Here is a 26,708-nt window from a genome sequence, read left to right as displayed (position 1 = left end):
ATTTTACACAATATTTTAAAAATCTCTAAAAATAGGAATTATAATTATTATATCTCCACTACCTCACTTGGACTCCAATTACTATGATAACATTTAAAAAGAACATCCAAATGAAACGAACAAGAATGGAAGCGGTCACCTGCTCCTACCTGATACCTTCTCGCAGATATATCCTACCGCATTCACGCGACGTGGTAATCATATCTAATGTGGTTACTCTAGAGTCTATGGAACTAACTAACTAACTAACTAGATGGCTTACCGAACCCAAAGGTTCATCACCGAATTACCCAAAGCCCTCCACCGGACCCTGTCCTGGGCCAACAAAATCCAGTCTCCTTCAACTCCTATCTCCCATAGACCCCGCCTGAGATTATCCTCCCATCTACGTCTAGGTCTCCCCAGCGGTCTCTTCCCTTCAGGTTGGAACTACCGTTTTTATTTAAAATACGTATTCATGTTTCTGTTACAGCAACATCAAACGAAACAAATGAATGGCACAGTCCTATTTAGGTCACTTCGTAGATACAAACATATAGACCTAACTGAAAAGTTATTCACTACAAATATCCGCAAATTACTTTTCCTCGTATCACATTAAATATTCATCACAACGAAAAATGTCTCAAATAAAGTAGTAAATTATGAGATATATTTTATTTTATGACAAAATATATAAGTTCGATCGGAATTTAATGAAAAGCATAAATATAGCTTGTTCAACCAATAAGAATCAAAACTGAACGCACTCAATAACGTTCAGTGTAGTGCCCCAATACCAAATTTCATAAAATTCTATCAGCAATTCTTAAAGTAAAACATGGCGACGGACGGACATACACCATGTATATATTATACGTTCAGTTTCTACACCTTGTGCAATGACGGTATAAAAATACGCAAATTCCAGGTGAGGGGAGAATTTATACACAGAGCAGGTCGACACGTGTTGGTATATAGGAACATTTATTAAGCGATCAGAGCAAGCCCTGACTCCTTTTTCTACTAGACACCGACTTCTGTATGATGTATGGAGCAAATTTTTCAATTTTTTTAGACGGAAGAAATGAGGAATGGGGAGGAGACCGACGAATATAAGTACAAGGCAACACCACAATCAGAACCCCGAATACTGTGGGAATACTGCTTTTCTTGCAGATAAAGTTTGACATCCCATCAACATTTCTTTTCATTCTTTTTTATACTTCTTTTATTATTACTCTCATCTTCGTCTTCTCCACTTTATACAAACCATTTCAATTTGTGCGGCAACAAACAGTTTTGTGATATTGCACAATACGAAAGAGAACCTTCCACGTCTTGAATACTAAGTAACGCAAGTGACTTAATCTGTCTGGACCAAATATTTTCAATAACTTTATATGCGTCCGGTAACGTCTCAAATTTATACATCAAGATGCGCATTACAACAACGACGTACGGGTTCTCCAGATAGACCAAGGAAAATGTCACACGTTGAATTACAATTTTTCGTCCTATTCCCCCAAATATTAGGAACTATACAAGGACCTGTCACACCCTAACTTTTGCTAGCAGCATTTCTGGGGGTGGTTATGATCAGTGTTTGTTTTTCTTATAATCGATGTTCAAGGCGTTAACGAGAAGCACGCAAAGAAAGATACGGACAGTTTTATACATCAAGTATCATTTTGCTCAATTAAATACCACGCTACAAAGAACTAATTTTGTCAGCCTGACTTATTTCAACCCGTAATAAACCGGAGGATTGGTCAGCCTCGCGCTCCGGCTGACATATTCTTCGACAGTAAAACCCCCCAGTATCTGCTGGAAAGGAGGCTGGGTGAACCCGAAACAGATCTAAGCAAAATCGGTGTCCCTGGTGAAAAATCAAAGTTACTCACGTAGCTAGTCACTTAACTGACTGAGTTGTCCATCCCGACTCAAACATACGAGGCTCGTCCTCAAAGTAAGTTTCCCTGGGGCCGTTTACAGAAACAAAACACAATTTCATGGAAATATTTATTGCAACAGATACAGCAAGTGTCCAGCTATTTTTCAACATATTCGCCACCGGAATTGAGACATTTGTCATACCGTGGGACCAACTTTTGAATACGTGTGTCGTAGAAGTCTGCCGCCTGGGATTGGAACCACTGTGTGACAACCATCTCCGCCTCTCTGTCATTCTCAAAACGCTGACGCTGACCGGACAGGAATTTCTTGAGGTGTAGGAAAAGATGGAAATCACTGGGAGCGAGGTCCGGGCTGTAGGGTGGATGATTAAACACCTCCCAGCTGAACTCCTGCAGGAGACTTGCTGTCGGTCGAACCGTGTGCGGCCTAGCGTTATCACTGACCGCACTTCACAGTCGGCGGGAGCTGGAATAAGAACCTCCATCTTCAACAGCTGCAACGATGCTACTGTGAGAACGCGGGAAGTACCGTTAGTGCATGCGCCATGCTACGTCATTGCTCTATCACGTACGCACAGTCGCTTCGCGCAAAATAAGGTTTGCTAGCTGTGGGACGAGTGGGAAACTTACTTTGTGGACGCGCCTCGTACATGAACAAATAATACGGACGTCTGTCGTACTATCAAGGGATGACCCTAATATCAGTTTCGCACTCACTACATTTATTGGTCGCAGTTTCCGCTCCTCTACTGACAACACTCAAATCCCTTAGTACAATGTAATTTGAGATAACTGGTTGACTCGGTATTAAAATTAGCCTTGCTCCGTTCCCCTTTACACAGATTACAAGTCCACGCTTCGGTGATTGATAGGGCTTACCGAATGGGTTTCTTTAATGTTAAAAAATAGTAGCATATAAGAAGACAGGTCCCATTTAAAATTCGAGCAGCTTTGTATACGCAAAAAAAGGGAGACCTAGCTTGATATTTTTACGTATTCTCCAGTGAAATAGTCGGAGAAAGGGAAATAAGTTATAGAGGAATATAAAAGAAGAAGTATTAGTTCTGCAGTTTTGTGGGAAGATTTATTAAGGATACGGTAGGAGAAGTGACAGTTGTCACACATTAGAATAATCAGAATATTGTGATTAACTTTTAAAGTGGGGAAAAATGAATCTGTTCCCTTCATCTGAACACGGAGAAGTAAAACAAGAGTTAGCAGATACTAACGAAGGCAAGACCGGCTACAGGCAGCGTGGCTAGGGTTCGATTCTCAACATCGGTAAAATTTAATGACATGTTAGACCTCACTTACGAAGACTCGGAGAAATATGCACCCGCCGCCTTAAAACACTTTTATTTTTTATTATTATTTAGTGTTCTATTTGACGACAGGTACATATGAACAGGATCCTTCCATCCTTTTCTCGGACTGGGACCTGTTCATATACGTTCTTGGCAGATGATCCAGAAGTGGTTTGCCATTGCCTTCTTCTGTGTGTGAATGGAGTAATTGTTGGGATGCCACGGAGGAAAACTCCGTGTTGCCTAGACCACGGCCTTGCCCAACACAAGTTATAAATTCGGGCACCGCCGGGAATCGAACCCGAGACCCCAGGATTACAAGGCCAGCGTTCTAACCGCTAGACCACCTCATCTTATTTTTTTTAGTGTTCTGTCTGACGACAGGTCCATATGAACAGGATCCTTTCATCCTTTTCTCGGACTGGGACCTGTTCATATACGTTCTTGGCAGATGATCCAGAAGTGGTTTGCCATTGCCTTCTTCTGTGTGTGAATTGAGTAATTGTTGGGATGCCACGGAGAAACCGGGGAAGCCCCCGGAGGAAAACTCCGTGTTGCCTAGACCACGGCCTTGCCCAACACAAGTTATAAATTTGGGCACCACCGGGAATCGAACCCGGGACCCCAGGATTACAAGGCCAGCGTTCTAACCGTTCTTATAACACTATTTCACTGAAACAATTCATTGGTAAGAGCAGACGCAAATACTCCACTATTTATAGTGAAGTAGCATGGGTGAGATTTTAACCATGTATCAACATTAGCTACGACGTTTTTTTCAGACTGCCTCCTTATCTTCCTTTGTAAAGGACATTCGTAGAGCGACAAGGAAAGAAGCAGACGCAAAGAAAAAGACAGCGAGAAAAACTTATTGCGCCGGAATCAGGAAGAAAATCAAGAATGAAAAGTTATTTCTGTTATCGACTTATACCCTAATCCCCTTCCGCACTGTGAAATAAATTACACGGCTGATTAATGAATAATCGTATGATTGATTGAGCACGTCGACTCAAAGCTTAGCAAAGTACTCAGAAGATTTCCCTTCTGCATAGCTCAGACGAAGACGCGGGGGGAAAAACGGGATGATACTTTTTTTTAAATTATACTATTACTGATGACGGGTGTCCGGGGCAAGGGCGATCCGAACGAAGAACTGTCAAACTGGGCTGCATTTTATTCTACCGCTACGGTAATAAGACAAGAGTGAACTCTGTAGGCATCTGCGTGAACTGAAACATGGCAGTCTTGAGTGTCTGAATCAACTGCTAAACTTACTTCACTTATGATACATCACATTTACACGACTTCAAAACGGTACCTTTAACCCCAAGGTTCAAAGACCAATAGTACCATGGCCAATGAACCTGAGCCAGTTCCATGGAGTACAGTAGGCCTTTCTTTTTTATCCGAGTAGTGGTGTCCCTGATTCGACTCTTCTCATACGACACTTATTATTTATTTAGTGTTCTGTCTGACGACAGGTCCATATGAACAGGATCCTTCCATCCTTTTCTCGGACTGGGACCTGTTCATATACGTTCTTGGCAGATGATCCAGAAGTGGTTTGCCATTGCCTTCTTCTGTGTGTGAATGGGATACCACGGAGAAACCGGGGAAGCCCTCGGAGGAAAACTCCGTGTTGCCTAGACCACGGCCTTGCCCAACACAAGTTATAAATTCGGGCACCGCCGAGAATCGAACCCGAGACTCCATGATTACAAGGCCAGCGTGGCTATATACGACACTTATCAGGTGAGTTATGTAAGTAATTAACTCTAGGTAAAACAAGACGCCTTGCCTTTCTAAACTGACGACTAAATAAACAAAATTATAATCTAATCTCTTGTTTTATACGAGCCTGACATTTGATGTCTGACAGAGAAGACAATGACTGGGTGTATTAAGTCTTCTCGCACGGCTTAGTCTGGTAAAAGTTTGCCGACGTTTCGGAGGTGTTTGCTGCTTCCATTATCTAATCGCATTGACTATCGAGGCAGCAAGTACTTTTAAACTTTCGTAAAATTCGACCACAGTACACGGCACAACAAACCAGAAGACAGTCATTTTCATACTCGCTTCCGTGAGAACCTCTAATCTCACCTAGCCCAAAACTAGATAACTCGTACAATGTCATAATCGCGGAAGCTTTGAAAATTTGACGGATTGGCAGATAATAAACTGAATATTGACAATAATCATAAATTAGAGTTGCACACACACAACCTTAAGATTCACTAGCGATGGTGATAACGACATTGCAAGATGTGTCCTTTTGGAAATAATCCAAAGTAGAAATGTCACTTTGGTCTCATGACAGCTGACATGTCACATAAATTCCCAATAGATGGCAAACCCCCCACAGTAGCGCGCGTTCTACAGACGAAACTGAGCACAAAAAGGAGCACGAAACGGACGGACGGACGGAAGAAGACAGAGCGTTGTGTTGTACCGGGAACATCACCAATATTACCTTTCTAGGAAACAGTTGGGGCTGTGCTGATTTTTGATATGGTATTGTGGTATATCTAATAGCCAGACAGCCATACAAATGCAGAAGACGCGTGTCTGGATTCTTGAGAATAAAAACGGATGTGATATCCACCCCTCTGCCACAAGCATTACTTTGTATGACACATATTGGGAGGCCATAAAATGCATTACCATCGACTCATAAGTGACACAGAGAATTCTTCCGTTCTTTCTTCTGCATTAACTGAGGCTAAGTGCCGTGCTCTAAAACAACAAAATCGGTAAGCGGCCACCAGAAGGTCCATAATCAAACAATATCATTAATATAAAGGAGTATAGTACAGTAATAAGAAAGTCCTTGATACATTAAGAAATTTAACAGCTCAAAAAATATTATACACATAACAAAGCTGTTTTTATTAGATAGGATAACTCACAAGAGATTCCTTTAGTTAACCTCAGAAGTCTAAAGTACATCTAAATAATATTTAAAAATTCAGATCTTACCTAGAAGAAAGCAACATCTCCACTACAAGAATAAACTCACATGTTATTCCAGGAAAGTGTAAACGTTTATGGTGAGAACCATATGAAAGCAACAAATACGATGTGTAGGCAAAATTCATGCATTTATTAACTGAGTTCTCTAGACAGAAGACAGTGCCCAACACCGGGTTTCTGCAGACTGTGGGTTGTTGCGCCCTGATGACGGAAGAGCATGACCTCTGAAACGTCAGTAAACTTCTACCAGACTACACGGCGGAACAACCCAGAAGACAGCAATCTTTCAATGCATAGCTTCCACTGAGCACATAACAGCTGTCCATGCCTCGAACCATCGCCATGTTTATTATGTTTAATATTCAGAAATTCTTCACATAAAATTTGTGGCTATACTCAAGAACTATTACCACATTAAACACAATGTACTTGCCTTAGAAATGTCACTAATGGGAACTTTCAAGACGCAAACGTAGATGGGAGGAAAATGTTGAAATATGATCTCACAGAAACAGATGTAAGCTACGGGTGTCCACTGGATTCATGTGGTTCAGTATAGGACCCTTGGCGAATTCTTGCAAACATGTTAATGAACCTTAGGACCCCATAAACAAGTGATATAACGCCTAGCGGAACAATTTTCAGTGTCTTATGGAGTCTGTTAAATAGAGTGAGTGAATGAATTAGTGTCGTTCTCATCTAAGAGTTCCCACGGCCGGTATGTTGTTTTATAGATGACAGGGAATTCAATACATAAGCCTCAAATTGCATGATTTACGTAAGTTTCATAAGAATTCGTCGCTGGCTAGGAATTTGTTAGGATGGAACATACGCACACATGCGCGTACAAGCATGGAGGCATAAGGAATGTTGTACATTCTCGGTCAAGATAAGAACAGACTATTCGATCTGCAAACCTGCCACAGTGCAGGGAGGACAAGCCCGTCGTTATTGTCCGAGAAAACTGGCAAGACTTATATCGTACTTGCTTACAACAAGTCTGAATGCGGAAGAGTGATGCCAAATGCGATACAGACACACTGTGACTGATGGCAGGCGATGGCAGAATACTAAAATATGAGCTACTTCTAGCCAGCAATGCCATCTGTTGCGGGGCGGATAGAAACCCAACTCATCTGAAGTCATTTCGTAACCAGCCCTCCGAACCCTCGCCCGAACCACCCAAGTCAAAGTCAACTAAAAAAAATGACAGCCAACAAAACAGAAATCAATTATCATTCTTTGCTGTTGTTTCCAAGAGCCAGAAAAGCTTAAAAAACATGGATTTAAAGTCATGTGCATTGGTTAAGCTTTGATTTCATGCCTGACATACGCACCGAATTAATGCTGTGTGTGGAACATGGTAAAACAAAAGTCCTCTGGTACGTAAGACACATTACAAAGCCAGCTATAGCAATAACTACACTGTAAAAGGGTAGTACACTGAAACTCGCCACGACGCGGGCGGTGACGTCAGCTGGTTGCGACGATGATTACACGGTGCAAGAAAAACTACTGGATCTTACTATAAAGAAATAATAACGGTAACATATCCAAGGTCAATGTTGTGACCCCAAAATCACTTCGGTTCCAATAATTATCTCCATTCTGGGGTCCACCTAGCCTCAGCCTCCTATCGAGTAGATACGTGTAAAGAGGCTGAAGGGTGAAGCTAACCTCTCACCTCCGAGGTTAAGAATGCGTGGCGTCATACCTCCACACCTTCATACGTCTGCACTGCGTGGTGCTTTGAAAAGAACAAGGTGAAATTTTTCGTTTATAATTTCCTTTCAGTAAAGTGGCTTCTAATTAGGTGGACGACCAACCAGGAGCAAAGGCCTTCCTCTTCGCCACCCTTCGTCCAGACCGCCCTGTGAGACACCCAGCCTCCAACTCAGTGTGGGCCAAGGGCTCATTTCCCCCTGGTAAAGTAGATGGAACGTGAAGATGACCTCGCCTACATCTACGCGCGGATGCTTGGCTCCATTCCACACGCCTTCAAGCCGTCGTACGGTGACCATCTTGCCTTCACCTTTACAACGCAATCTGTCACAAACATCTGATGCGCAGTTCACGAAGTCAAGGACTTATTACAATGGCCATCTCCAACACTGCGATTACTGGTTAATAAAATGTAAAGTAAAGCTGGACCACTATACGCCATGTAGGCACTTGGGGGGAGTTGAGGTATAGCTCCTACTCATTCTTGACCTCGGCACTAGATGGGGTGAGTGGTCAGCATCACTCCGTGGCCGGCTTTACCCCCGGGAAAGGACCTCGGTACCCATTGTACTGTTGTTAAATACAACTCAGATAAATTGGGATCTTCCGAATAAGTTAATGTATTATGGGGTAATTTCACAATCTTACGTCCTCCAGAAATCAAAGCAAATTCATCCACAACTACACCTACATTGAACCGAGGGAAAGGAACGCAGATTCCAAAGTCTCAAATTTTAACGCGAACTTGTCTTCATGGCGCTGTAATTATTACAACTGGCGTGGATGATATTTTACTAACCGGGTTCAGGTAATGAGTCACTAATTTTAACTTGCTGGAAAAGCTACTATAAAAATTATGTGGCACTGAGGTTCGATATTAAGTCATTGTTTAATTTTATTTTGCTGACTTAAACAAATAACCAGTGTGAACCAAAGAATCTTAAACCTACCAACTATCAAGAGTCCTACACGCATCAAATATCCCGTGTGAGTGGAATGTGTTACATTCTGTCAGAACTAAACTTTATTCAACAGGCGGTTCGGTCGGAAACACACAGAACTGAGGTGCACTTGCAAACACAACTGTCGAGTGAGTTAGTCTACGCATTTATCTAACGACATCAAGCCCCCAAGAACACGATTCAAAATCAGGCATAATCAATGCGTACTACAAAACATACAACAAGATCTTCCTCCTTCCTTATTGAATAAAAGCAAAGTGTACTTCCACTCTGCATCGGAACAACTTGCGTTCAGTCGTCATTGTTTTCCGATCTGAACAGTAGTTTCATCTCCTTTTGCTCCAGACTCAGCGCCATATTTGGATAATCGAAATTCAATTAAGCCATTAGGGAGCGGGGAAGGAGTTCGCTGAGTGGGTGGGGTGGTACCAGAAGGGGACAGAGGGGGGGGGGGTGGTAAGAGGGTAAAGGCGGAGGGTTTGATTTATTGGACCGGTTCCTGCCGATGACATCACCACCATAGGTTATCTCTTAATAGCTGCACTATCCATAACTTACTCCAGGAAACAAACATAACTTTTGCCGAAATGTAAAAGATTTTGGGAATTATAAATGATCAAGTGAGAGAGTACGGTCGGAGGAGGTTAAGAGAACAAATGACCTCCCACATTAAAGGTTTCTAATACATTACATCTCTGGGTTTGTTGGCTCAAGATACGTGAGGATCGCTTATAATCTATGGCTAAGAACGTCTGGCATTCCAATGCAGATCACAGCCACCTTCTAAACTCACCTACGCTAATTACTGTACTTTGCTGAATAAATTATGGCCTCACACACCTATAAATTTTAATCAAAATTCAGTAAAATATAATCGATGAAATTAGTGCATTTGGAACAACGGACGGCCATTAAACAGTGTTACGAATTCAAACCATAACAAATAAATCCTTATGAGAGATAATTCAGTCAATAAGTATTATCCCGAGTTGCTGAACTCTAGAAAACTTGTGGCCAGACAAAATGATTAAGGAGATAAGAGTAACAAAATATTTGTTTTCGGGTGATATGTGCCCTTTTCGGAATGTCAGTGACTGAACACAAAATTCATAGAAGCAACTTCATAGATTTTCTATGAAACAAGAGAATTTTGTGTTCTATATCACAAGCAACACGATGGTATTTCTTTTGACTAAAGAAAACAATTCGGAGAGGAGATCTTGTTTTGTTCTTAAAACCGTCGAAAAAAGACACGCAAGGCACAGAGACACATCTACTTGCAATTCAATTTTTATATGAATAAGATTCTCTAATAAATCACAGAAGAACAGCCAGACAAACTTTCTCATGCAATTTCATTCTTGGAGTAACAGCGTCTTAACACGTCAAGTCCTATTACATAAGCTCCAAGATTTATCTTCAAAATTTTAGTTTTAATCAAAATCGAACATTAAGACTGAAACCACGCCGAAAATGAACTAATTTTGTAAATTGATTACTGAGCTATGCAACGATCAGCGTCTAGTGATAGGACAGCAGAAAAATGCTAGTAGGCACTTCTAAGATACTTACAGCCCGCCAGTATGTGTCTCCACAGACTGAAGACATTTCAGTTGAGCCAGTCGTTCTTCAAGTCGAGTTTCGAACCAGGAACCTCACAAATACAAAGGAGTGATATCATTCGACCGCAGCGCTTCGGTTATTTTTTGTAATTTAGCGTCAATTGCGAAAACAAATCTGTTAGCGACTAATTTCATACAGCAGAGTCCTTGAGAACCTGATAATCGCTCAGCTGGTCAGCGACTGGGATTGACTCATTCTGATGGACTCCACAGAGTAGGGGCGTCTTCACTACACCTGAAGACAAGGACATATCGAGTTCTCGAAACATTGTAATTTTTACAACAGACGATGGACAACGTCGAGAAACCCAAACAATCCAGATATAACCGTCTTCAGAAGGCTACTATCCTGAGCCAGTTGAATGAGGCCCACCCTCAAACCGTATTTCCCTAGGAACTATTATAATATTAAATCGGACTAACTAACTAACTAACTAGATGGCTTACCGAACCCGAAGGTTCATCACCGAATTAACCAAAGCCCTCCACCGGACCCTGTCCTGGGCCAACAAAATCCAGTTTCCTTCAACTCCTATCTCCCATAGATCCCGCCTGAGATTATCCTCCCATCTACGTCTAGGTCTCCCCAGCGGTCTCTCCCCCTCAGGCATCCCAACCAACACCCAGTGCACACCTCTTGTCCCATTCATGCGCGCTACATTCCCAGCCCATCTCATTCTTCTCGACTTAATCACCCTGACAATCGGAAGTCTACTAATTCCTTATAATTCGTTTACGTACAGAACTCCCAACTGGTTTCTTTCAGGTATAAATTTCTAATTATTTCATAGGGAGCTCGATGCCCTACTCACCCATTCTCCTACATTTGAAGAAGCTAACAACATTTAAAGAGTATAAGTCAATGATCACAACGTCAAATACTTTTCGCTATTCCGTCACTTACCCTCTTAGGCCCAAATGTTTTCCTCAGCACTCTGTTCTAAAACACCTTGAATTTGTTTCTATCTCTAATATAGAAAACCAAATTTCTGGGCGTACTTTTCGAACTCCGCAAAGTATTCTGTGTTATAACGGTTTTTCCATTTATTTAACGACACCAATCCAATAACGCGCCTCTTCTGTACTGAGCAGCAGAACACTGATGGCATAATCAACAGCCCATAAGGAAATTCTAACGAAGATCTAACCAATATTAGCAGTCACCCGGTACATGCAATTCAAAAACAAAAACTGTCAAACGTTTATCTAAACAACGAAACGAGAGATTTCAGAGAAACTATTGACTTTCGAGTCATGAGATTGCGCCAGCATCAGGGTTTACTGATTGATATGTACATGAAAAGTAAAACCTCCTCACGTTGAACTACAGAACAGGCATAGAAACCCCTAAAACTGATAACATACAAAATCGTGACATACAGAAGGGCCAGCCGACATTAGACTGAGAGCTGTCGTTCTTACGACTTAAAAACCCTGGAGTTGGCGAGGACAATTCCCAGAAAAGTCTGTAACCACCTACTGGACGAACTTAGACTTTTCGCGGCATGCCCTACTCCAGATGCTGCGCTTAGTAAAACAGATATGAAGTCGCTTTGCTCGTACCACACAAAGCTGCAATGTCCACATCATCGCCGGTTGCTTGTTTTGTACGTACACGATGGTTCAGCTCTCACTCTCTAACTCAACCCCCAAGTATCGATTTCAAGTCATGTACAACCTAGTAATTATACCTATTATTAATCGATAGGTTCATCAATCAACTGGATGACGTATTCATGGCTTCACGATGGACGTCCACTTGTACGAAGAAAAAGTAGTTCTCCCTCACACACACTCACTCTCTTTCAACCCTTCAACAGAGTCCACGCAGACCAGCCTGTTGAAGTGTACTGGTTATATTTGGCTAGAAGAGTCTAGCCACCGGTCCTGTGACTTCAATTTCAATTACGTTACTATTAGGCACATATACTGATCAGCTTCGGATGCTGCGAACTGAAAATCTCTGCCAAATCTTACCCATTCAACAGTCACCACAGGACTGCATTGGGTTTATCATCATCAGTACTGATCTAAATCTAATAACCAAACAACAAACTAACAAGAAGATAACAGAACCATGGAGTTGAAAGAAAATTCACGTCGATGATTTTATGAAATTTCGCAGCCAAAATTATGGACGCACTTGTTTCGAACCTCCAAGATAAACTTCCAAGAACCCCTGCTCCAACTACGTGGTTGGCGTGCTGTGAACACTCTTGTCTAAAAGCCAAGCGGTACTCATATCTCACCAACCAATACCGAGATACCTGCCACAGCTCTAAAACGTATGGCTCACACAATCGCGAAGTTTCCACGTCAAAACACAGCCACCTTCGAGTTCAACTCCGGAAACGTGCGGTAACATAAGCCACCACTACCTCCGGATTCCCTGGGCTCGAGCCTCGACTTCGTGGTAGGATATCCTGACTCAAGTTTTCTGTGATTTCCTCAGTCCCTCCAGGAAAATGTGATGCTGCCTTAAAACAGGCTACAGTCACTTCCCTTCAAACCCAGTAATCATCCTGTCACAATCCAAGGAACCAAAGAATCAGACTCTCACTGTTCATCATTCAAAAACATACCATCGTATTTCACCAGACGCCAAAGACTGTAAACATCTGTTACGGAGTCGTAAAATAATAGCACGGCAAATTATTTCCGACAGCTGCAGTATCCTGGATATAAAAACCCAGCAGGTGAATAATCAAGTTTTTCCTGTAGGATTTGAGGTTTTCACGGCGGTGAGTTGTTGCGCCGTGTAATCTGATAGAAGTATACCGACGTTTCAGAGATCCTTGATGCCTCAATCATCAGGGCGATGATGGAAACAGCAAGTATCTCTGAAACGTCTGTAAACTTCTATCAGATTACACTGCGCAACAACCCAGAAGACAGCAAACTTCAAATTTCTTCCTGAGCTTAGATCAAACACCACAAAAATCTACAGAACCAAATGAGTTGAGGCTGCTTTATCACTAGTAAAACAGTCAGATCTAGACGTGGTGGCACACAGAAAATCCCCACCAATATCGAGAATCAAATCCTGGCCACCCCAAGCAGTATCCAATTCATGGAAGACTTCCGAAGGGCAACTGTACCCGAGCCTACTTTCTTATAATAATTAGACTGTACCTCCAAAGCATCTGAACACAATTACGCCCGAAGATCTTGGCTGCTACAATAAAGGATACCGGTGGCGATGAATGGTACGAGACACGAAACAATTTAATTACGCGGCACAGTGTCGGAAAATCTGTTTCGTTGACAAATGCTTCCCGGCGCGTTGCTGAAACGTGCGGATAAACTTTCGGTTTGGTTGCCACAGCGAAAGGGTGAAGAGGGGATTGGATTTCTTCTCGAATGAGGTAATGGAATGAAAGCCAAGCCATCTTCCTACGATACCTTGAAATCTTGTAATGCTGAAACCAGACATCAACAGTTAACAAACGACCGTGCAAGACCGACGGAAAGGGCAGATTAAAGACGTACCCCCTAACTCGAATACTCGATGAAATTCGATTTAGAAATGAAAGTAAGCTTCATATTTGACTAACGACCAAGATTCGATTTCCGGCAGGGCAGGGGATTTTCTTTTCGCCAATATGGCAAGACCGGCTCTGCAGATTACAGATCGCTGATCGGATGTCATCATGTGATAAAAGAGGCCACACATTGGGTTACAAAAACCAGAAACAACCATTTCAGTTCCAGGAGATGCTGCAACCAAGAAATTAAAACGTTTAATCTCCAGTGTCACAATGTCGCCCTGATGATGGAGGCAGCAAGGGCCTCTGAAACGTCGATAAACATCTACCAGACTACACGGCGCAGCAACCCAGAAACAGCCATCTTCAGACTCACCGCCGTGAAAACCTCAAATTCTACAATATTTATTCACTTTGGTTGAGTCGTTATACAGAAAAATATTTATTTTTATTTTAAATGTAAAATTAGGCTGTGTCTTTATTTTACGATCGAGTACTTTTCATTGCAGTTCATGCTCAGTAGGACCTCCCATTGGTCGAAGGCTGAATAAATATTTTTCGCACGCATAGGCCTACGTAAGCAGTCTTATGTTTTAAACAACTCAGGGTTTCATTCAACTCCGACAAGCCTTCAATTTGTAAAATTGTATTCAAATATCATTATTTTGTCTCGCTTAGTAAGAAAATTTTTCCTTGTGATGTCATTAGCTGCACAATCATATTAAACATGCTTCAAGTAACAGTTAAGAATCTCAATGAAATCCAAATACATTTTACACGTTGACACATGGGCTTCGTTTGAAGGATGGGGTTTACTGCTTTTATTAGGGCAATGTGAAATTTATGACACACTCAAAATCTATAAGAACAATATTAATCATAATAACGTATATGATTAGTTTCAGAGGGTAAAAATTCTGATGAACAGATCCTCCGCATTTAGAAACTTCGTGTCAATTTTGCGTAATAAAACCAACAGTGGTGTAATACTGTGTTTCAGCAGTAGAATTTTAAATACATTCTCGTTTAGGCATAACACCTTTTCGTCGACTTCTTAGGGGCAAATCTAATCTAAAACAAGCCGCTAACCTCCCACATTTACTCCTTCCACACCCTTTTCTTTCCACCCCAACTCCAACCACCTACCAAGTGGCTCACCACCACGGAAATTATTCATAAGAATATAACATAGCATGCAACTACAATATCTCGTTACACTAACTTAGTGGCCGTTAATTGAAAACGGAATTAAAACAATCCCCCCCGCCCAAACACAGCACGCTAAACAAACACTGCAATACATTTACGCGTTGTATAGTAATTTATATGTATAATCAAAAAACGACGTAAGGGAGGAAAACAAGAAAGTCGAGGTTCTAGCGTTAAAACTAGAAGCACGTCTTACCCATGCATGGCATTCTTTACACAGAGGCTTTCAATACTTGAGCTACGACAATCGATTAACAGTCATTAGCATATTCAGTTCATTCTTTCATGTTCAAACATGATACAAGCTAATGAACACTACAGTCAAGGAACAAAACATTTAAAGAATAATACTGGCTGCCGGTAAAGAGAATAAAAACATAATCATAATCTAAATTATTATTATTAAAAGTCTGTAAATGATGAGAAATTTTAATATCACAAATGGATCGGCAAAAATTATAATTTAGCTTTTTTTTTAGAAAATCATAAATTGTAGTAATGTATATCAAATCTAAAACTTCTTGACGATGGTGAAGAGTCAATTGAATAAAAATTTTCTTGGATATTATTCATCGTCTAGTAAATATAAAACGTAAAACGACGTTTCGGAGATGGGACCGGAGATAGGGATTAGCTCTATCTAGTGGGCCCAACTGTGTAGGAACCTGAAGACGGAGATAGAGTCCCATCTCCGAAACGTCGTTTTACGTTTTATATTTACTAGACGATGGATAATATCCAAGAAAATTTTTATTCAATTGTAGTAATGTACCTCAGTAAAAACACATAAAAACGGATATCCAATTAATAACACATAGGATGATGAGGTTAGTTATATGACCATAAGTCGATAATCGAGGATAAATACAAAAATATGTACAGGATAATATAAGAGCAGCGATAATAGATATGCACGGAATACGGCAAGCTCGCAAGAAGTGTTATGCAGCAACAGATCCGCGTGTACGAGAACGCAGATCAATAAATATTGATCCATAATTAAAGCGAAAACTTTGGGACTTTTTTTCGCATGATGTACAAGACAAATATAAGAGGAAATATGTGTCTGCCTGAAACTCTCGATATTCTTCAGTATGTCAGAAGGAGTTTAAAAGAATCTGATAGGATAAGATAACACTAATCTTTGATCTCAACAAGTACAGATGTAGGCTGTAGGGGGAGAGAAGGTGGTATATCTGCTCTTCGTTCTAGATCTTGGCACCAGATGGGCGTGAGTGTCCAGCCCCAGCAGAGCCTTACCCCAGGGGCCACCAACGCCCATGCGATAGCAGACTGGGTAGACCCCACAGATAATCTGGACGCAGAGGCCTAAAGAAAAATTATAACCCAATATAAGGTATCGAACTTGCAAGCCTGTACTTAACTAGAAATTCAACAAACACGAATACACGCATTCATGGCCTAAGACACCTCGTGCTTTGTACTATTAATACTCAATTATGATAAGAATAATTTATAGCATATCTGAACACTGGTGGAAATGGATAGTTGAAAATAAACAGTTCGTTTCGATTCATCATCCCTTGTTTATTTCTTAATTCCTATTAACCCTTTCAAAAACTGTCTCCTTCTGAATTATTTATAAAATCTGCCTAATTGTAGCAGCACTTATAAAATATGGCATATTTCTTGCCTTGGAAACCAAAACTTAAAATATTTATGGAAAACACTGCGGTTCTGAAGCTGTAAGTCGCTTTTCACTAAAGATAAAAAAAAATAAGAAAACTCTAGCGGGAAACTATGCCCACAGTACGCTCAACTTCGTCATAAAAACACATTTTTAAAAAAAATTGAAAATACACTTCTTAAAAGTCATATCTTCACGAAATATTTTCAGAAATTTTGACAAATTATAAATTTTATATTTACAGAAGCTTAAAAACAGCCAGAAAATAAGTTTAAAAACGTGGACACAAAAATTATATTTAAATATTTATCTTTATCTCTGTTGAAATTCTACAAGAAGATACGAAGTTTTGTACACTGATGACATGTGAAACGCCAATGTCATTCCAGGCTACTTGGTGCCAAAATTGTATGCACATTATTCAGAAACATAAAAAATAGACAACTCAGTTACAGGAAAATTAAATTGAGCACGATAAAGTATATAAAGTAATCTCTTCAGTGACACAACCGACAATAATAACATAATAGTTAAATTACTGATAAAAATAATCTGTTATTATCGGGACAAATATTAGACAGGAGTCGTAAAATTTACAGAAACCGGTTACCAACAAGCACTTCTGTTTACAACAGCCGCCTCACAAAGCAAGCTGTTCCCTGTTTTCGATAAACACACCTCAGGTAGCACAGCGAAGGAGGACCTTGAAGGTCTCTGATTCCATTAAGACAACGGAAGGAGCTATGTCCCAAACTAGTGACAACTATCGAACAAGACAATCTTCGACACACAGGCCCACATATTTGTGTCACTGGTTAAAAGTCAAAGGAACTAAAGACGCTTTTGTGAGAACTGGCATTTACACTGGGTTGCCCAAACCGAAAGCCCACACTGACAATTAAATTACTGTCCTACAGCAACAACCGATGGGGTGTAAAAAATAAAAATTAAATAAAATAAGACTGACAACCTGTTTCAATTAACGCGGATCTATTAGAATGTCACATTGCGACTACCAGCTGCTGTGTGCGTATTTTAATGCATCAGGGCCTTAAGAGAGTCCGCGTGGATACAAGTTATATACGATGACAGCGGGGTGGGGGTGGGGGGGTATTTTCATTTTATGAACATGTAAATTCTATTTTTGTCGGTTGGGGCCAATTATTAAGGTTATAAAGACGTACATTTATTTCCATATGATCAAACTCACCAGTTTTCCCGGCAACCAAACAGTGTTGGTACCTATTAAATAGCTAAAGAGGGATTTATAAGCCCAGCGTACAGTTTTAATACAGTTTAAATGATTTGAATGTGTATGTAATAGAGCGAGACAGAGGGATACAGACGGACAACGGTCATCGTCGGGTTCAAAGTAAAATAGAGACTGCAGCTAAACATTATGTGAAAACGTTACAAAGTTTCGAAAAAAAACTCGTGGGACAGCAATGACCCACAAAAATAGCAGCTCCAGTGTCGACCAGCTTAGTAATAATGCTTATAGAATGTGCAGGGTTATTTTTCACAGAACATACACTTTATGGGATTTAAAAAGTTATATAATACGAATCCTGAACATTCACATAGGCCGCGTGTGTGTGTGTGTATCTAGTGAGAACATATAGGAATTTCAGTATGGGTGTGGGATGGATCACAGAGAGAGAAAGGAAAACTACCACTTTTAATATGAGGGTGAGTGAACTGGAAGGCTTGAACATTTTATTTGGCCTGAACCTTCCAAAAGCCCCCCCCCCCTCTCCTCCTCTCGTCACTAAAGCAGCCTATTTACTGCATCATTGGCTTTTCACCACGGCGCAAAGCGTCGCACAGTGCAACCCCAAACGGCACCCCTTTCATCCGGCCTTTACCAGTTTTTCCCTCTAACGGAAAAAAAAAACTTTTTATCTTCGCACTTTTAACAGTAATGTGAAGAATGCAAATTCATTACACTGAAGTACCGATAGGAAATTTAAAATACATACATCCCTACACGAGATAAATCGTTCAGTACAAACGACGTATAAAATAAACTGAATAATCTCGTGTCTGATTCGGTTTGGACACTTTATAAATATGAGGTTATTTTTTTAAATGTTTCACCTGAACGAAAAATAACCTGAGGTACAGATTATCCACCAGATAAATATCTGACAGATATCAGTCACGGAAGTAATTAGAAACACTCGTATGTCTGCTTATTCAATTCAAATGGCACCAATAAAGTATTTATATATACAGCAGGCCTACATAATAGTAGCTTGTTTAATGACGCTATTAGTAGCACAAACTATATAGCGTCTAACGAGAAGATGTTTAACGAATGATGAACTGAAAAGGATACAGAAGGAAGCGACCTAATCTAACCTAATCTATCCTGGGATTTGACTTGAAGGGCTGTAGATATCGGGTCTCGGGGCAGAGATCTGAATCCGGGACCTCCCGCATATGAAACAGAAGTGCTAACCACTTGGTCGTGACATTAGGTCCAATAAAAGTGGCACACCTTAGCCTTTGTTCTACGCTGGCCTTGTAATCCTGGGGTCTCGGGTTCGATTCCCGGCGGTGGCCGAATTTATAACTTGTGTTGGGCAAGGCCGTGGTCTAGGCAACACGGAGTTTTCCTCCAGGGGCTTCCCCGGTTTCGCCGTGGCAACGCAACAATTACTCCATTCACACACAGAAGAAGACAATGGCAAACCACTTCTGGATCATCTGCCAAGAACGTATATGAACAGGTCCCAGTCCGAGAAAAGGATGGAAGGATCCTGTTCATATGGACCTGTCGTCAGACAGAACACTAAATAATAATAATAATGTAAGAATGTAACATTGTTTCCGTTGCTTGTATCATTTTCGGGTAACATTTTGATTTATAATTACTTTTACTCATATTTCGGTAGTTCGGGAACGTAACCCCCAATTACAACATCGCGCTTATGGGAAACAGCGACTCACTATAAGATCTCTCTCTAGAAACGTAACCACTCGTCAGAGCGTAGACTGCTTGTACGTAAATTACTGAATAAATAAGCCTGACCATAACAGACTTCACCTTTGTTAGGTCTATCAGCTGATATCACTTACCAACTGACGATACAACCCTGATGAATTATTTATTCACTCGGGCGGACTTGAAGAACCAAACATTTTGACGTATGACCCAGTCTTACCTGGAAAGAGAAAGCGAGATAATTAGCAACAGCTTAAAGTGAGAAGGAATATTTCTCCTGTACGTCATTATTCTGGATTCCAAGAAAACATTCCTCTGGAATCTTGCACCTGGAACACCGGCCTCTCACTTTATAGTAACATTCATTTTCTGAATTTTTAAACAAACTCGAACAACCCACAATGCATAGACCTACTTCGAAGACGAAACATAAGATATTGTTCAAAAAATTAGAATTTTAGTATGTGTATGCATTGCATCAACATTATATGTACTAATTTCATTTATTATTATTATTTAGTGTTCTGTCTGACGACAGGTCCATATGAACAGGATCCTTCCATCCTTTTTCTCGGACTGGGACCTGTTCATACACGTTCTTGGCAGATGATCCAGAAGTGGTTTGCCATTGCCTTCTTCTGTGTGTGAATGGAGTAATTGTTGGGATGCCACGGAGGAAAACTCCGTGTTGCCTAGACCACGGCCTTGCCCAACACAAGTTATAAATTCGGGCACCGCCGGGAATCGAACCCGAGACCCCAGGATTACAAGGCCAGCGTTCTAACCGCTAGACCACCGTGGCTCAATTTCATTTACAATAAGTTAAAGTAATATCACGTTCTTATTATCAACAAAATAACAAATTACATAAGTATGGTATATTGTAAACGTAGTAGTATGGTTCAGACAAAATTCCTCAGCAGATGCAATCAGAAAACCGATAAGAACATACTGCATCAGAATACAGGCTATAAAAATAGCACTTCAGTGACACGCCTGGTATGCATACCACCAGTTTTACTAATTGTTTCTTAAAATATCTTAATAGTTTTAAAACAAAGTGCTCAGGAAAATATTAGGAACTAACACGGGTGAAATAATGAGAAAATAGTTAAGATTTTTAAGTTTATAGTTTAAATGCGTCATGTTTGTGTTTTATAATTAAAATATATAATATAATTCAGGTCTATACACAAACTTTACTTACAGATGTTAAAATTTAAAATTTGCGCTATTCATCGTTACTACGATGTTACAATACTGCGCCTTCATTACTACATGTTTCGATGCGTAACATCATCTTCAGGTTTTTCCTTTAAAACTACTTTATATTTCAATGCAAGTTTTTCATTTATTCATCTAGTATTCACATACTATAATAATTTACAAAACAGATGAATAAATGAAAAACTTGCATTGAAATATAAAGTAGTTTTAAAGGAAAAACCTGAAGATGATGCTACGCATCGAAACATGTAGTAATGAAGGCGCAGTATTGTAACATCGTAGTAACGATGAATAGCGCAAATTTTAAATTTTAACATCTGTAAGTAAAGTTTGTGTATAGACCTGAATTATATTATATATTTTAGTTGAGATTTTACATAATTTCCTGATTTATATATAAACATATCACGTAGGTCATCTCGGAGGCTATGACTGGCCGGTTATGAACCTTGTGGTTCTGCTACAAGGGTGTCAGTCAGTGACAAGCCTGATACTCGAATTTGCATTTCCAAATTCTGTATGAGTGTTTCGATGTTACCGCGTGTCCCCGTTAAAGACTTGAGACAAAAAAGGGAGGTATTAGATCCAACTACACAGGTTCATTTGACTGACCTGGTATGGTTACAGATACACGACTATCTGCTCACCAATACAAATAAGAGGAAGAAGACACGGCGCAACATCCCAAAAGACAAGCTACCTTGATAATCGTCGCCATAAAAATCTGAAATCTCAACTTTCAACTAATCTAGATAGGATTTCCTCCCCATCAGATAGCATGGTTATGCAGAAATGACTCGATTCCCGGGGCCTCGTTTGTTAAGACGCACGAAATTAACACTGAAGTGGAAGATGCTATGAAGAAGGGCCTATCCAAAGATTACAGATAAACTGGGAACATGGTCACGTGAATTGAATAAAAATTTTCTTGGATATTATCCATCGTCTAGTAAATATAAAACGTAAAACGACGTTTCGGAGATGGGACTCTATCTCCGTCTTCAGGTTCCTACACAGTTGGGCCCACTAGATAGAGCTAATCCCTATCTCCGGAGATAGGGATTATAGATTGTTAGATAGAGTCCCATCTCCGAAACGTCGTTTTACGTTTTATATTTACTAGACGATGGATAATATCCAAGAAAATTTTTATTCAATTGACTCTTCACCATCGTAAAGAAGTTTTAGATCTGATATGGTCACGTGAGCTCACCAACAGAAAACGCTACACCGTACATCTTCCTATGCTCCGAGACGAGGAATCTCTCATAAATGCGATGGTTTCCCGGGCCAATTCTGTTTGGTGTTTCCGAAGAAGTGTCCCGAAAATTCCAAGCGAGCTACTCGTAACTTCCGGCAAATGAAATCTTACGTTATCAAGGAAATATAAGCGGAAGAATTTATGGTTAAATAAAAACCACCACGGGAAAAGCCTGATACGAAATCAATCCGCCCGCCCACAAAGCAATGCGCTGTCAACTAGGTAGGCGCGTGAACGCACATTCGCTTGTCTCTCGATTCCCTGTACCTGCATGCTTCCTTATTCTGCACACACCTGTTGAATACCAAGAGGAAGGGCCCTCTAGATTGCTCTCATAAATTACACGGGGACTGTCCAGGAACTGGATCTGACCGGGGACCGGCACCTCCTACATCCCTTTGAGGTCACAGAGAATATCGGAGGTTAATCGACAGTTCATTTCGGTTTGGTTTATGCCACGTGAGAGCCAACTAGGGTAATAATTTCTACTTGCAGGTTATCAACCATGGTACACGTGCAAAAAGGAACTATACGTCTCCATATAGCTCCCTATAAAATAAATGACATGAAAACCGATGATAGTTCCTTCGAATAGCTTGAAGGTGTCGCAAAAGAACCTAGCAGTATTCCAGTAACGGATTCCGAGGAATCAACACCGCAGAATACCAAATCCGATACAACTCATTTTCCTACGATCATCTTAATGTTAGAGTCTCCCCACCAAACACGCCCAAACCAGTTTTTTTAGAAAACGCTGTACGCACGGAAGTCGAGAAGAATTTCGAATGAACCATGACACATAAGTAAATAAACAAACGAATATTGTATTTTGACGTGTGAAACTGAGAGTCTCGTTTGGCAATCACTTTTCGTATTCGGAAGAACTCGAATTTGAAAGACGGTCCAGAAACCGGCTATACAGAGGTGGTCATTTTCCTCAGGCTCTCCTAACTGAGACAGCATCTTAAAACAGGCCACGGCCGCATGTAACTTACGCACGCGGTTAAACAAGCTGATAATTCAACGAGGAAATTTTCAGTCGGCTTTGTGACCCCTAACGGCTTATTTCACATTCCACAATTACACCGCAGAATTATTTATTATTTATTTAGTGTTCTGTCTGACGACAGGTCCATATGAACAGGATCCTTCCATCCTTTTCTCGGACTGGGACCTGTTCATATACGTTCTTGGCAGATGATCCAGAAGTGGTTTGCCATTGCCTTCTTCTGTGTGTGAATGGAGTAATTGTTGGGATGCCATGGAGGAAAACTCCGTGTTGCCTAGACCACGGCCTTGCCCAACACAGCATTATGGGGGTGGAAAACCGAGAGACAGGATTTATTGATGTCACCTTTAGAGCTACTTTCTGCACACTTTTAAAACAAAACCTGGCGTTACACTTAGACCAATCTGAAATATTCTTCACAGGGAACCATTAAAACAACGTTGGGACGAGCTAGAAAACATTCTTCTCCCCAATGTATCCAATAAATCTGAATACATCAGAGTGGTAGGACAATGTTTCTGAGTCCTGTTTTGTGTCATAAATATTATCTAGGTATGGTCAGACGTTACTGGGGGTTTAGCATGAAATCAGATGTATAATTTATTTTACGGAAAAAACACAGACGCCAGTAAATCTCTGCGCTTACAGCGGCGAGAATCGGAACATACATCGTGGGTTCTGACCAGTTCTAAACCGTATTACCCTAACCGGACGTGCAGATGGTACCCATCACTTAATATCAAATTTTGGGCGATCAGATCAAGGAGAATGACAAACATAGAAAAACGAAAATGACTGCATCACTAAGATCGTAAAACCAGATGAGAATGGACCAAGGCGTACATGAGATCTGAAAAACAAAGTGTGAGGGCGTGGATTGGATTCAAATGGTTTTGGCGAGTCTTATGAACGCGGTAATGGAAATTCTGACTCCACAAAAGGCGATGAATTTACTGACCATCTAAGCGATTTCAAGTTTCTCGGTGGATCTGCTCCACTGTGATAATTATTAGCAAACAAAAGCTATGATTATCAGTGAAGTACAGAATAACACGGAACAACGCCAAGTCCAAGAGAATACATAGAGTGACACATTTCAAAAATGTGTATGAGCAACTCTGTGAAGTATGTAATAATTTTAAGGTACTAAATACTAACTATACGTGACAAAAATATGTAACGTTAAATTATCTTAACAGGTAATTTAACTGCAGTAGTATGTAATAAATGCTGCATAAAATACGTATGTTAGCAGAAATAATATCACGCAATTCCTCAATATGACCGAAAAAATCTAAGCATGATAATTAAAAAGCAGAATGTCTGTACCTAATAATGGAAGAATATTTTTATAAATCGCTATAAATAATATAGTAGAGTAGACTGACATCAACAAATTTTTATCTAGATCAAATGTAAAAACGCATTTGAATTCAAAATATTCCAAAAAACCGGTTGATAAACACTGCCCTAAATTACTACTAAATCACTGTCCTTTCAAACAGTGTAAAGTACGTTTTGCCTGAAAACGTGTACCATACCATACACTGACCACACCGAAGTGTCATGCTCTAATAGAGACGAAATTCAATTATGATCTTAATAGCACAGCAAATATAGATAATCTGGTTAATAATCAGTGTCTCCACTATTCGGTTATTTTAAGGCGCTTCTGGTCAATAAATAAGGGACAGGAGGGCGAATGTGAATTACGAGTAGTGAGGCACGTAGGTTGAAGCGGTCGAGGCTTATTTTAAAGCAGACACACCGAAGAAACCCACGGTCAGATCAATCTGTCTAGGGCCGAAATCTAAACAGTTACCAGAAGACAGTGGTTACAGCAGTTCCAACTCGCAGAGGATAGATGCGGCTGTGAGAGCCGAAAGTTACGTGTATCCAACAGCGTCTTCCTCACCGGTTTCCTTCGTCTTGCGGTGAGTAAATCCACGAGGGAGTTTGACCAGAGGGAGGACAACGGATTCCCGACACTACTTCATCACTGACCAGCCGGTCGCCCGCGCAAAGTCCCGGTCGGGGAGATTCCACACCAGTCGACTGATGTGATGGCCTGCCTTTAATGTTCTGAGGGTTTCATTGGTCATTAACTAAAAACACTCTACCTCAGTAGCTACTGTAACACTAGAACGCGATGGACTTCGCAGACCATCACAGTGCTAAATCTCCAGCACCAGTATATGGGTTTCCGTCAGCATATACTCTACTAAGTTGGGCTAGAATGAGATCATAAGTTCAAATCAGAATAGCAAAACTACAAACGCAGCGAACAGCCGGATATTAATATTCAAAACATAAGTTCGCAGCATGAACAACATATCCATCCTTGAATCAAGTTAAAGGACATGACAAACCACCAATTCGAGTGAAGCAGATGATATCTTCCAAGCAAGAGCTACTTCTGTTGTGAAAACAACGTTAATACAGCCTTTTCATGCTTCTTGTATTTAAATAAACCGTATTCTGTCATTACATTTTCATCGCAATGCAGAAGTTCATTACTGAAAACCAACAGACAGCTTTAACTGCTGAGAGATGACGGTACGTGTTTCATTCACTGACGTTCACAAACACGAATCGACATCAGAAAGGCAAACACTTCTAAGTGAGATGTAAGATGTGTAGTACAGATACGGTTAATATGGGAGGGACTTTGTAATCAATTACGTATAAACTACGATTCTCATCAAACATCGCTGCAAACTATACACCATCGCTGTATAGAATACCAACTGAGCTACAAGAGTAGAAGCCCACTTGAATTTCATGGCGTGAATACGAGCAGCACATAAAAATAATGTGTCCGGAATTTCGAATAACGTCACCTTGTATTCCAAACCAGTAGAGCCAAATTCCGACTGGGATTGCAAAATCCCGCCTTAGTCTATCGTAAAGGGCCCACCACTGGATTCGAACTGTATATTCCCCAGAACACGTCTCACACAAATCAAGTTCAGTGTTAAACATGATAAATGCGTGTTCGTGTAGGACGTATATATTTTCCTTTCCACGCTGAAAACCCAGAGCGAAATTCAAAGCTGACAGACTTGGATCGGGTAACAAGAAACCTTGCGAACAGGACAGACGCCAAGGAAAAGCTAAGAAACTGGCTCGCTCTGTATAAGTGAGCGGTCAGTTATAATTGAGACCACTAAAATTCCGAATATGAATCTGCTGACGACCTCTAGGTGCGATCGGAAAGTTTCAAGACTGTGTCAATAGCGGGCGAACCGGATGTAGTACGAGCTTCTGCCTTTAGGGGGTGCGGACTACATTCATAGTGAATCAGTGTGCCAGCCGGCATCATCGAATTAGCATTTGTTTCTTAGTTACGGGCGTTTTGGTAGTGCATTACACCGACCCTCCTGCGATTTCGGAATGGCGTGTGCAACAAATTTTGCCAAAGACTCGCCAAAACGGCTACGGAAACCT

At 40.7% G+C, this 26,708-nt stretch overlaps 1 protein-coding gene across 4 annotated transcripts in view; it reads right to left on the bottom strand.

The window, feature by feature from the left end:
- The window catches only part of mbo (Nuclear pore complex protein Nup88), a 622,627-nt gene that overhangs the window by 158,893 nt on the left and 437,026 nt on the right, over positions 1–26,708 (bottom strand). For 2 of the 4 annotated variants that reach the window (XM_087358009.1, XM_087358003.1), the window contains one exon: positions 16,430–16,498. The exons of the other annotated variants lie outside the window; for them this stretch is intronic. In XM_087358009.1, the coding sequence (XP_087214135.1) occupies positions 16,430–16,498 (69 nt within the window). The remainder of the gene's footprint in view (positions 1–16,429; positions 16,499–26,708) is intronic. 4 annotated transcript variants of the gene reach the window in all.

Source organism: Zootermopsis nevadensis, unplaced genomic scaffold (genome assembly GCF_977971745.1).
Source record: "Zootermopsis nevadensis isolate Lab colony 2312 unplaced genomic scaffold, Znev_1.0 Znev_ptg000002l, whole genome shotgun sequence".
NCBI classification, from domain to species: Eukaryota; Metazoa; Arthropoda; class Insecta; order Blattodea; family Termopsidae; genus Zootermopsis; species Zootermopsis nevadensis.
This window is presented reverse-complemented; position numbering and strand designations above follow the sequence as displayed.